We start from the raw sequence: 13,213 nt of genomic DNA on the forward strand, positions 1-13,213 counted from the left end.
ATAAAAAAGAAGTGAGCTTTTTCGGGGTCGCTAGTCACAAACCCAGCTTCTTTCATGTTATTAAAGAAATACCCTTCAGTGGTATATTTCCCCTAGCCGACGAAACCCTCATCTAGATTATAATATGTATTACGATCTCCGGGGTAGACAAAAATCTTGAAATGAGTTTCCATTTCTGCATATTCGACTTTAAATCTCTCCAAAGAACGAACAATTGAAGCATTTGGCTAACAACGGCAACGCAAAGTTAATCAAAAAATAAAAACAAAAAAAAATCCAAGAAAGCGATAAAAGAGAACTTACCTCGATTGGACCTTCGGCGACGAAATCAAAGATAACAACGACGGAAGCGAAGAATGCGGTAAGCAGAGCGCATACAACAATTAATACGATCCACTGCTGATTAGTCATTTCCTGAGGTAATTTTCTTGAGAGAGGGAAAGAGTCGAAAGAGAGTGAAAGAGAGTGAAAGAATCGAGAGAGGGAAAGAGTGGAAAGGGCGGGAACAAGCGGTTTGGTAGGGGATCTTAACGGTTGAATAAAATAGGCTAAACGACAGCGTTTAGCTTGTAAAGAAACTTCAATAAAACGATTAAACTAGCAACCGTTTTACCAGCGTGAACTCACAAACTTGGGTCGTGCCTATTCCAGAACCAACAATTCTACTTCAGGTATATGACAACCTATTAGACTTAAAAAAAAATCTTACTCCACAGTCATTTTCCTCTTAACAGTTTTAGTATGGTAGTGTATATGGTAAGCATCATTAAAATATGTCACATCCATATTAATGCTATTAGCTTTAACCATAAAATTAGATACGATTAAAAAAAATTAAATTAAAATAATTCTCAAAATTAATTAATTAATTAAATTATTTTAATTTTAAATACATAAATTAAATTAAAAAATCTAAATATAAAGACTTGATGAATATTTTAATCATTTAATTTTGATATAAAAAGAGAGAGAAAAGAGGAAAGAAGAAGGCCTCATTGGGCTCCATTAGATTGACAGAATAATTTTTTTTTGCTCAAACCAAGTGGGACGTGTTTGTTTCCTCTTATTATTACACCACATCAAGTGACAGTAAAATTATAAGCACTTCCGTTTTCTTGTTTGACTTGGCCATGATATCAACCAAATACAAAGGTAAGGAAATGTATCATAATGATCAATTACTCCAAAAAAATAAATAACATTTTTTTTCACCAAAACTGCATCTCCCGTTAGCTATTTCTGGCCATAACAAAGAATTGTATAACATCTACTACAAGCCTAGTTTGACTTAGGCATTCTATTTGAAGTCGAGTTATCGCTACTGACTATTCCAAATCTATCTTTTCCACCCATATCGCCATTCCGCCTCTGGCTACCATTTAACTTTGAGCCAGGAAAGTTCTGAGTAGCTCCATTTCCTCCTATGCCACGATTTCTTAGAGATGCATACCTGTTTCCCTCGTTGCTCCCATGTACCTCTGCTCCTATACCTTGCTTGCCAGATGAATCTGCTATTGGAGTGCTAAATATCCCAAAGCTAGGACCTGGAGTACCTGGAACACCAGAATGAGACGGTCGTTGCTTGGGCAAGTCATTAGTTTGAGGACTCAAGTTTCCAAACAGAGAAGCGTCATTCCCAACTTGCTCTGTTTCTCCCACTGAAGATGAGGCATTCATGTTTTGAGGTGGTTGCTGTCGTTGATACGAGAACCGAGGTTCTGACCTACCTGAGTCTCTGGTATTCTGGCCCATATGACCCATTGATCTAGCAGGTGGAAACTGATTCCTTGGCTCACTTTTTCTGCATCGATTCCCAGTCCCGAGGGATGCTTCTGGATGAGAGTATTCAGTGGAGTTAGCTACTGGCTTGGGATGCAAAAACTTCGATGCAAAATCATTTCGTGAGGAGGGAACTGTTTGTTGAGTAGCATGTATTCCCTTACTCGTAGAATTTGATGAGAAGCCTCCATTAAGATTAAATAATTTGTCAAAATCATCACCAGATTCAGAGACCAACCAAGCAGTCTTCTTGTCCTCAAAATTTTTACCCTGCATTTGCATTGGTGAAGATGTAGGCAGGTCATCTTCATCTGAAAGTATCTCATTTTCAGACTCTGAGATGGATTCAATGGAATCATCTTCAGGCACCATGGGCTTAGGTTCGGCCTTGGTATCCTCTACAACCTTTGATGTTTTTCCACCACCTTTCTTCAATGGGCCAAATTTGACATGCCTGACTATAACATATGCCTGTTTTCTCTCCACCCTTGGCCCACTTACCACAACAGATACATCTTGGATCTGCATAATAAGGTTCAGAAAAAAGGGGTTGGGTTAGGGGGAAGAGGCGACAGATACAAGGAATCAAAAGTTCACATCAGACACTAGAAGGAAAAAATGCAGAAATGTGAGATACCAAGTCAGTGAGACGAGACAATAGTCCTCCCAAGTCCTCGTCTTCGTCCTCCTTACCCTTGCCCATGGCCATACACTATTAGACAACCACAGAAGACAGTTATTAATATTCATCAGAACCATGATAACTAATCTGAATATCACCAATTTAGAGACAATCAGGCAAACATGCCACAATTATTTTGCCCTACCACTTTCAGAATTATTTTTGAATCCTGGCTAAATTTTTTTTTTCTTTTTTTTAAGTCAAAGTACACAGTATTTGGCACATAAGGCAAACATCATCACCATATATATAAAGAAAAAACATAGAAAACAAGGGAATTGAAAATACAAGAGATCTGCTAGGATCAAAACTTATCTCTTCTGAAAAAAAAAAATTTGGTAGATACCACTGTATCATCATACAACAGCATAAAATAGGAAGCAGATAGAAACACTAAATCAGAAGAGTCTACCAGAATCAGGGGATAAAATAAAATAAAAGTGGCTACAAAGCTCAATTACTGCCTAATCATTAATCTTGCACCACAAAATTACACTTACAAACTAGGAAAAACATACTTTAATTAAATCATTAATCCCTCAAAGGATTGGAAGTAAGTACCTTCACTCGATAACCACGTTCCATTAATCTTATAACACTATCTGCCTTCATTTTAATGTCTTTTGCTTCCTGCAGAAGAAGAAGAAGAAATTTTGTCATGGTTCCCATCTCTGCTAGGAGTCTGATTTATTAATACTAGGAACCCCAACAAAATTTGAACAAGGAGGGAATAAGTCATCCACTGAACCATTCAAAAAATATCAATAACAAGAAAATGCCATCTAGGTCATGCCATTATCTATTCCTCTGTAAAATTATGAATCTATGGATTACTGGCTCAGGGTATAACAAATTGACAAGGAAAATGCAATGGACAATCTTTTTTCAATGCAAATGCACTTTATTCAAGGAGTAATTTCATTGCAGTTTACATGTCTAGTTACCCTCCCAAATCTTTACATGATACTTGCAGTACATTTCATAAGGTTGGGCCCTTAAGGCTCATGTACCTTTCAGCCAAGTATGGATTAATATAGAGAAGTCTACACATGCTCAAAACCCGAGCCACAGATTCAAAATATCAGCCTAAATTTGAGTATCTGGCATTAAGCAGTTCAGAAAGAGCCACAGATGAATAGTTTAAAATTTTTCATAAATGCTCTTAGTATCTGTGACTATGTTGTCCAGCCTTAAAACATTTTTTATTTCTTTTATCTTTAGTACTATTGCTGATTGGATGTTTTGCATGATGGTTTCAGGATGTATCAATATTGAATGGATGATAAGAAGAAGATACAAATTTCTTAAAGAAAGAACTTACTATTTTCCCAGTGAATCGAATCTCTTTGCATTCTCCTTTCTTTAATGCCTTTCCTGACTACAGAAAAACAAAATTATCAAGCTCAAGAACAGGGCATAGATAATGTTGTTTGAAAAACAGGCAGGTCCACCATGCATGGGCAAACACACAGAGACACACATAGAGACAACAATAGTTAACTTCAAGTATGATCGTGGCTCATATCAATTAAGCAATAATAATAATTGTTCAACACATCAAATATATTATGACACTTCCTGAAAGTGTCACATAATTAACTGATATGTTAGACAAAATCAATGCCAAACAAGTTCATTAGGAGACCATGGGTCTACTTGTTTGCTTGGTTTATTATCTTAATTCTTGCCAGTAGGCAAAAACATTGCACAGCAATAGTGCAACTGCTATTTACTAAATAAGCTCCAGTCTCTACAAATTACAGGGTGCAAAGGCCATTTTGTTTATGCTCTTATTCTCTGGCCCCTGGTCTAACAGGACCCGTTGCTCCAAGAAACTAGGTATCTAATCTTGGAGGCAGATCTTACTTTAGACAAAATAATAGAACCTAAAGCAAGGTTACATATTCAAGTCATGCACTCTCTTAAAGAATATTTTTTATTTCATCTTGAGAGAAATGAAGACAAATACAGGAATTATCATGCAACCTACCTTGCTTTTAGCACGATCCTTTTCCATTACTCGTCGCTTGTATCTTTCCTGATTGTAGTCCATCAGTTTACAAACAGGGGGATTAGCACTTTTTTGAACCTGCATCAGTTACACAACTTCTATTAGATCCCATAGGAGATAAAACTGGGCATAAAGGTTATTCTTCTTAAAAACTTTCAAACAGTGGCCAGATCATCAAAGAAGTTACCTCATAGCATGATGAAATAAAAGAAAATGGAGAGAAAGCTCCAATACCAAATGGCAAATCACATTAAAATTAATCATCTATAAACAAAGAGAAATTGTAACTTGTGACAAAAAAGATGTGACATCCATTTTTCCAAAAAAAGTAAAAGCATGTTAGCTATGATTATAGAAGTCCTCACTACTTTCAGCAGCTAAAAATTACCGATAAATAAATGAATGGAACATATCCGATGGAAGAAACCTAAAGAAATGGGTTTTTTCTTTTTACAAATACACACACACACACACACACACATATAAAATGTAGAACAGCAGGAACCAGGGAAAGTAAAAAGAGTAGTAGTCAGTTAGAGTAACCTAACCACTCAATTGAAATCATATTTACCTCAACTAAATCAAGATCAAGAACCTTTGCACGTCTCAGTGCTTCATGAATTGCGATGATCTCGTGACCTGCACATATGCATAAATCATAAATTGATTTATTTCTAAAAGCAAAGGACTACCATTCCATTTAAGATAATCCAACGCGACCTATAAAATAACTGTTATCACAATCAATAATAGAAACCTTCCACTCTTCTCTCTCATTTTAACTTCAGTTCAGTAGTCCTAAATTCTAATCCTAAGTGAGTGCTCCTCGCAAGTTCACATCCCTATAACCTCAAAACCGGCATATGTGAAAAGGTCCTTTATTTTGCTCGATGGGAAGAAAGGCAGCGTCACAAACCTTCCTCTGTCACCAATCTAATAACATCAGCTTTGATTTGCTCATTCAAACGCTTCTCAAACTTGCTCGGCTCTTCGTTCTTATGATAGTTTCCCTGAAAAAAACCAATACGCGAAATCAATCATTCATCCTTCCTTAGCACCACAAACTTCCCATATCCATTACTCAAAATTCAACAAACTATATACAAATTGCAATCAGAACCCAAGTATCCTTTTAATCCAACCAAAACCAAAACCAAAACTCATTCAGAAATAAACAATAGATCCCCATCAACTAAATTTTAACTAAAATTGATGTAATTTGCAAAGTTACCTGAACAGGGGCAGCAAAAAATCTGACATTACCGTAAAAATAAGATGGTCTCCTGTAAATACTGCTAACGGGTTTCTCTAAAACAGATGTTCTTATCGGATCAATAGAAGATGCACAAGGAGCTTGAACGTAAAATCTCCTGTATTGATTTGATATGAGCTGAAGCCTAGATTGATTGATTCTACACCAAAACGCCATGTTTTTAGCTCAATGTAGCAAAAGGTGGCATTCTTTGGGAGCAATCAGGTAGGGTTTGCGCAGAGAGAGAGAGAGCAAAACCCTAGTTAAACTAGTTTTCTGATTCGGGGCAAAAAATTTTTATGTCTGGTCTGCCAATGTAGCAGGTTCCCAGGTTTCAGTTGCATACTTGCCAGATAACAAACTCTCGTCTGCCGTTTTGGACTAACTGCTCCGACCCAATCAAGCCCAATTGTCTATGAAATTTTGATGGGCCTTCTGCCCAATTAGGGTTTCAATTTGATAATCTTTGGGCCACTTATAAGGGTTCCATGGGCTTGGCCGTTTCAAAAGTCCAGGCTTTGTAGACGTAATTAATTGAGCCGGAGACTTGCATCTCATTTTGCTTTGAAATTATATTTTAATGATTTATACACATAGCGTGTATTACTTAGATTGTAAATATTAATCATAGTAGTGAAGTTTAACATTTACGTTTTATATTTCGTTAAACTATGTAATTAGTTTTTGTACTATGATAAAGTGGTGGATTTAATTTATGTATAATAATTTATAAAAATTGAATCTCTATATTTTTTAAAATTGATAATATCAATCTAATTGTTAATATTGTTAAAATTTTTTTTATTATTTATGTTGACATGACATTGAAAATGGTGATGTGTTAATGATTATGTGGTATTTTTTATTTATTTCACAACACTTTTTTCATTATCTTAAATCTTAAATTATGAAACACAAAAATAAATTTGTTTTTTGTTTCACAACATTCTCTCCTTAAATAGTATTTTTAATTTTTTTTAATTTTATTTAAAACTATTAACTTATATTGGATAATTCCACATCAACACTTATAAAATCCATGTCGTTGTTTAGTCACATTATGTCAGTATTATTATTACATCATTCATAAAATGCCACAATATCATATTAAATGTCCCATAGCAAGAAAATATCATGTCAACATAACCAAAGTACGTGTCATCATAGATAATAAAAAAATTTTAACACGTTGAACTAATATTGTCAATTTTGAAAAATCTAAAACTCAATTTTTATAAATTACTATACAAAGACTAAATTCATCACTTTAATAAAGTATAGTGATTAATTTCATAATTTGACTTTTATATTTTGATTGTGTAACAATAACACAACTAACCTCTATTATGCTTAACATTTAACTTCTCACAAATTTTCATTGTAACCCATCTTGTTTAGTTTGATATAATTCGATGATTAACGATAAAATATAATTTGAATAAAGATTTTAAATCTAAATCATAATAGTTTTTTTAATTTATAAAAACGTAGTAACTACGTAAATATCAAAATCAAGAATGGAACTTGATGTCAATTGAGATCGTTGTCAGTAATTTTTTTATTATTGCTAGTCAATTTTCACGTGTATAAAAAAATTTTTTACAATATGTTTTAATTGTTAGATCGGTGATATCGTTATCAATGGTTTCTAATCTTGAAGAAAATAAAATAACACATTGATTTATTTTTCTCTTTGAATTTTTATATTCATTCCCATCAAAAGTCCTAACAAGAGAAAGATTCAAATTTTATCAAAAGGAAACAAGAAAACAATTATATTTAATGAACAAGTGAAACACGGGACGCAATCAAGAGTATAACGATAAATCCATATTTTCATTTAATATGCCAAGCCTTTGAGTTTTGAATTATTATAATTAATAAAGTTTTGTCAAAAGAAAATTTTAATACAAAATTCAGTTCGAAAGTGGCAAATGCTTTGATACAATAAATATATTTTAATAACCATATGTTAGTCGAGCATTATATGCATTATTTAAATCCATGCAAAAAAGTTCGTGCTCTTTTTATTTATTTTGGGATTTGATTCGTATGTTCTTCATTATAAATTTTCATATAAGGATCAAAGGTCAGCAAACAACCAAGAAAATAATCCCCTTTTTTTATATATATATATATTTTTGTCCAACTTTGCTTCTTTGCCTACTTTGTTTGATTCGTTGACAGGATAAAGCTTAAGATTTAATTAAATTTAATTGCCCATGAAGCATTCCCCAGATGGAAACTGAAATCCAATATGCCATCAGAAAAATAATAAATTAATGTCATCAACATTAATTAATTCTATCTTGCATGACCACGAGGAATTGAATCCGCGCAATCGATGAATGGATTTGAATTTTTGATTTCAATACGTGCGATTAAAGAAAAGAAAAGATTGAAAAAGAGTGGAACGAAAATTTAGAATAGGATGGGACAAACTTGATGAATAAAGAGATTTTTGCTTCTTCTTTTTTATTCGAAAAAGAAACAGTCCGGAACTTATTAATCATACATCTATTGTTAAATCAAAGTTTTGATAGAAATAAAGGGGTTTAATAGGAAAAAATAAATGTTATAGTAGTGGGAAGGAAAGTTTGAACCATTGAAGCACGAAGCAGACAGGGGAAAAAGCAAGAAAATGATGCATATGATTCCTTATTGAATGTGGTTCAGAATGTGGATAAGATTCGGTTAGTTTAACCCAAATTCAGATGCGGAACAGGAACATAACTATCCAAGGGAGGTACCTAAATAGTCAAGTCAAGAATAAAGATTCCAAGCATCAGACTCTGTGTGTAATTATTGTTTCTACACCATGATATTGACTTTCTGAGCTAGGTTTTTTCTTGCTGGGAAAGTTACTTTTCAGTTTTAAACCTTCAATTTTCATTAAATTGCAATAACCCACCAATTGGCTAACTTTTCTACATAGTCTGATCCAATCTGAAGAAATATGCGGTGGGTTCACCTGATCTCCGTCGTACACAAATATATTTTAACATTAAATTGATTTATTATAGTCACTTGAAGTCTCGTTTAAATAATAAAACGAGACGAGATTTGAATAAATATCTTAAATTCGAGTTATATTCTCGTCTCTTTAATGATTTTATTGATATATTTGTTGGTTCCAATATTCAATACAAAAATTGAAGAGGCACGCGTAGGGCTAAAAAATTATACACACAAGTCTAGTTGGATGCCATGCCTGCCAATAGAAAGAAAAATATACAAGTCTGAAAGCAACTCGAGGGTACCATGCAGCACGGGGCTACATATCCTAGTCTTGTTTCTTCAACATAATTAACAGTCGGCGGTCATATAATGAACTATATTTTCATATGACAGAAGATCAACAGAAAGTTTGTATCGCTTGTAATTTATGTACTTATATTTCATAGGAACAAGACAAGATCCCCTTTGGAGGAGAAATATTGTTATAATTGTAACATTCAAACAAAATCTGATTAATTTATCAATTTATAATTTTTTTATAAAATTGTACTTATTTTTTGCTTCTCGAAGTGACTTTGAAAGATACCTAAACAGTGAAACTATATATGATTTAAATCATGTTCATGTATCTAAACATGTATATTTATGTGAAGATCTTTTTGGTTCATCTGTCGATTCTTGTTGATTGTTTAAAGTTGGGACAATATTTCATTTTCTTAATTAAATCTAAGGATTGGTTATACATATATATAAAATAAATTTTTTATAAATTAATGCTCAATAAATTAATAACTTCAATTATATAATATTTTTAATCGACCTCAATCAACGTGATAAATTAATAATTTGTTAAATTTATAAGATAATATATTTTTAAAAAAACACATAGATTTTATTTGATATATAAATTAATAATCTTTTCATACGCTAAAATTATATATATACATACTCAATTAGAAAGTTTTTGTAAAATATAATTCTAATGTTATTTATTTATTTCTGAAATTGATGTCTCTTTAGACCTCATTTTTAATTTTTCATAATGCATTAAGAAACTTTAGTATAGTGTTTTCGTATTATAAGAAAAAATTATACAATTTGATTATTACTTTGAATGCATTTTTGCACGAGACGGATTATAGTACAGAATTATCATCTTCAACTTCATTTTTTGTATCATTGTTTACGACGTTCTCAATAATTTGCTCGTTACGAATAATAATAATTCGTAATTCGATAATTAGATAATGTTCATATAATCATAATACATAATACATACATTAAGTTCAATATTTTGAAAAAAAAAATAAAGAATACATTGATAAATTATTTTCTATTAATTAATATATATAAATTAATAAATAATTAATTTAGCGATTAAATAATATATTGAGTAATTAATAAATCTTCATGATCCAAAGGTATTAATTTATAAAGATTTTATTGTATATATATAATTAATTCAATACTTTATTAATTTTTGGTAATTTAACTCCTAGCTTTCATTAATGTCACCAATTGGAGTATCTATACGCTTGTTTAAAAAATATATATGCTGTAAAATTAGTGTGCCTTTATATGGACATGATATTTTAAAAAACTTTAAATTATTTATAACAATGTTTTTATTAAATTTAATCAAATTTAAGTATTTTTATTTTAGTCAAATAAATTATTATAACTAATGATTGATTAATTATATATAGTTAAAATGACATTTGTCATTTTTGTACTCACTTTATACCAACATGACGTGTTGACTTGTTATAGTACAGGATGAGATTGTCACATGATCACATTATCATATCACATCACAATCCATTAGAATAAGTCACGTAACATAAAATAGACATATATCATTTTAATTAATATCATTTAGTCAATCATTAATTATAAAAATTTATTTAATTTAAAATAAAAATATATTAATTTAATTAAATGTAATAAAAAAATTTATTCAAACTTTTCTATCAATTTTGTTTAAATATTATATCTATATAAAATTACTTAGTTTACAACGCCAATAGGTATATATTTTTTAAATCACTGCATAGATACCCAAATTTGATGACAATGAAAGCTAGGAGTTTAATCACCAGAAATTAATGATTTCAAATTTTCAAACCACAGGGGACCCCTCTTTAGATTCATCACATCTTCGAATGTCAGTGCCGAATCCGGGTGATTCCAAATGTCATGCAAATGCGTTAATTAATTTATATGAAATTGACTATTCATCCTATTAACGTAGGGTGATAATTAAAATAATGAAATTTCCAATTATTTTGGTTCGAATTCCATAAATCTTTGCATACATGCATCATAGCACACATCACCAACAGCCTTGAGGACAGGCTGTTAATCTTTCACATGGAAAGGCCTCAAAACATTGCTTTCAGCAATTGTTCAATGGCAGTACTTAATTAGGGCTTTTTTCCTTTCGAAAATGATTTTCATATATATGTTCCAAGTCAATGGTAAGTGTGATGCAAAATCACAAACAGAAACTTTCCCCTACCTGAATTGTCGTTTTGATGTTTACGGAATCAACAAGAATCAAAAGAGATGGCAAATAATGCTTCTGTTTGATTGTTATATTTTTACTGTTTATTTTTTTTTATTTCTCGAAAAGATATTATGTAAAAACAAGTATTAATTAACTAAAAGATAAAATCATATACTTTATTTAAAACAATATTTTTCCGATTTGAGTAACTGTTTCTAATCTAAAAATTCTTCAAAAAAAAAAAATCTAAAATTTGAAACTAAACCGAAATATGAAGAATATTAATTTTTGAATTTGGCTGATTTCAGATGCAAAGGGAGGGCGTTAGTAGGGGCTCCGCCGCCTCTAAAGTTTAACAAATTTATAATTTTTGTTTTTGTTTTGTTTTAAAATTTTATAATTTTACCCTTATTTCTTAAATAATTTTATAATTTCATCTCTCTAAATATTAAATTTTTTATTTTTACCTCTTCAAACTTGAAATCTTGACTTCCCTAATTACTGATTATATGTGTGAATTATAAAATTAAAAGCATAGCCTTCATCAATAAGGAATTCATGCACTTGAAAAGAAACTTCATGTAGGAATTCCAAGTTAGTGGTCAGTGGCACTCGGAAAAAGAGTCCATAATTCCAAGTCAGTGGTCAAAACGATTGAAGCAGAAGGGGAAAATGTAATGATCAATTAACACTAAAAGCCAAGTTCCCCAAGTAGAAACTACAAATCCAAATTGTTTTTACATCAAATTCTTTCCGAGGAAGGCTTTTACCGAGTTGAAGCCTACTTTTCTTTCATTGAACTTTGAATATCCAAGAAGACTCAAAGGGAAACAAGCAAGTACTAATTCTCAAGTCAAATTCTATAATTTAAACTATTATATATATGGTCCACGGCATTAATGTTACAGAACCTAGACTAAGTACATTGTTTTCAACTTTTGAGAGTAGCCATGACTTTTTTACGCAGAATTAGAGTTTGAACAACATTATCCGAATTGTCGATCTTTCCAGTGGTTGGAAAGATAAGGCATTGTGAACACGATTGCATGAATGATCTGCTTGACTGTTTCTATATATATATATATATATATATTTCTCTTTCTCCCATAATTTTTTATGCTCTTTTTTCTCCCCTTTGATTTATGGACCCGTGGCCCGTGTGATCGAGCGCTTATCCTGACCTTGTGACAGTTGCTATCTGGTTTAATTATGACTCCCCACCCTCCTCAACATTGACCCTCTACACCAATTCCCAGCAAATAATTATATCATTTACATATATATTCTTCTATGCTTGAAGTTTTATAATTGGAGTAACAAGGTGGGATGAATTACACCAACTTGTCAATAAAATCAACCTCAATTAGGCAATAATCTTTGATACAACAATTTTTAAAATTAGGGAAAAAAAATTCTCCAAATTCCCTTCTAGACTTTGGGTTTTATTGATGAACTTGAATATTTAATTCAATATTATTTATAAGTGCAATAAAAGAATACATCCGTCATGGTCCCAACTTGCTTGATCAATTGTCCACTTCTGCCTTGTGGAAAGAACAGCAGGTAGCTACGTAGGACCCAAGAGAACTGAGCTGCAATTTAATTCCAAGCTGTTGGGCTTTCTTTTCCTCGATTTGTTCTTTTTTTCTGTCTTGGTACAATATTTTCTACTGCTCTCAACTCTTTCTATTTGGAATTATCCAATCTTTTCCAAGCTCTGAGTCAAACCACGGAGAAATTTGGGAAGGGGATGTTTCATTCTGTTCACGTGGCACGCTTGAGGCTTCAAAAAAAGCAATGCCATTACCAGCAATGTGAAAAAGGTTGTACGGACTGGTTGGTGCTGCTGCCCCCACCAGCTCGGCCTGATCAGTAGTTTTCCATAGTTGTAAACTCTAAAGAAACTCTCCAGCTATGCTAGGCATTGAACAAAATGAGAAATATATCCAATCAAAGAGATTGGACCGTCCTTTCTGCGCATTTAATTTTAACGTTAGGTGAAGAGACATATCTCCATTTCTTCTT

The 13,213-nt window shown here is 31.9% G+C and overlaps 1 protein-coding gene across 1 annotated transcript; it reads right to left on the reverse strand.

Moving 5' to 3' along the window:
* Positions 1-979: 979 nt before the first annotated feature.
* LOC110417820 (translation initiation factor 3 (IF-3) family protein) lies at positions 980-6,054 on the reverse strand. Its single transcript, XM_021430369.2, has 8 exons — positions 5,704-6,054; positions 5,389-5,482; positions 5,044-5,111; positions 4,452-4,550; positions 3,783-3,839; positions 3,023-3,091; positions 2,417-2,491; positions 980-2,301 (listed from the first exon to the last, which is right to left on the reverse strand). Exons 1-8 carry the CDS (start codon positions 5,899-5,901, stop codon positions 1,279-1,281), a joined length of 1,683 nt encoding a protein of 560 aa, XP_021286044.1. The 5' UTR covers positions 5,902-6,054; the 3' UTR covers positions 980-1,278.
* Between the last annotated feature and the right edge of the window lie 7,159 nt (positions 6,055-13,213).

This window comes from Theobroma umbraticum, unplaced genomic scaffold, assembly GCF_002168275.2.
Source record: "Theobroma umbraticum cultivar Fairchild unplaced genomic scaffold, ASM216827v3 scaffold_50.0, whole genome shotgun sequence".
Classification (NCBI taxonomy): Eukaryota; Viridiplantae; Streptophyta; class Magnoliopsida; order Malvales; family Malvaceae; genus Theobroma; species Theobroma umbraticum.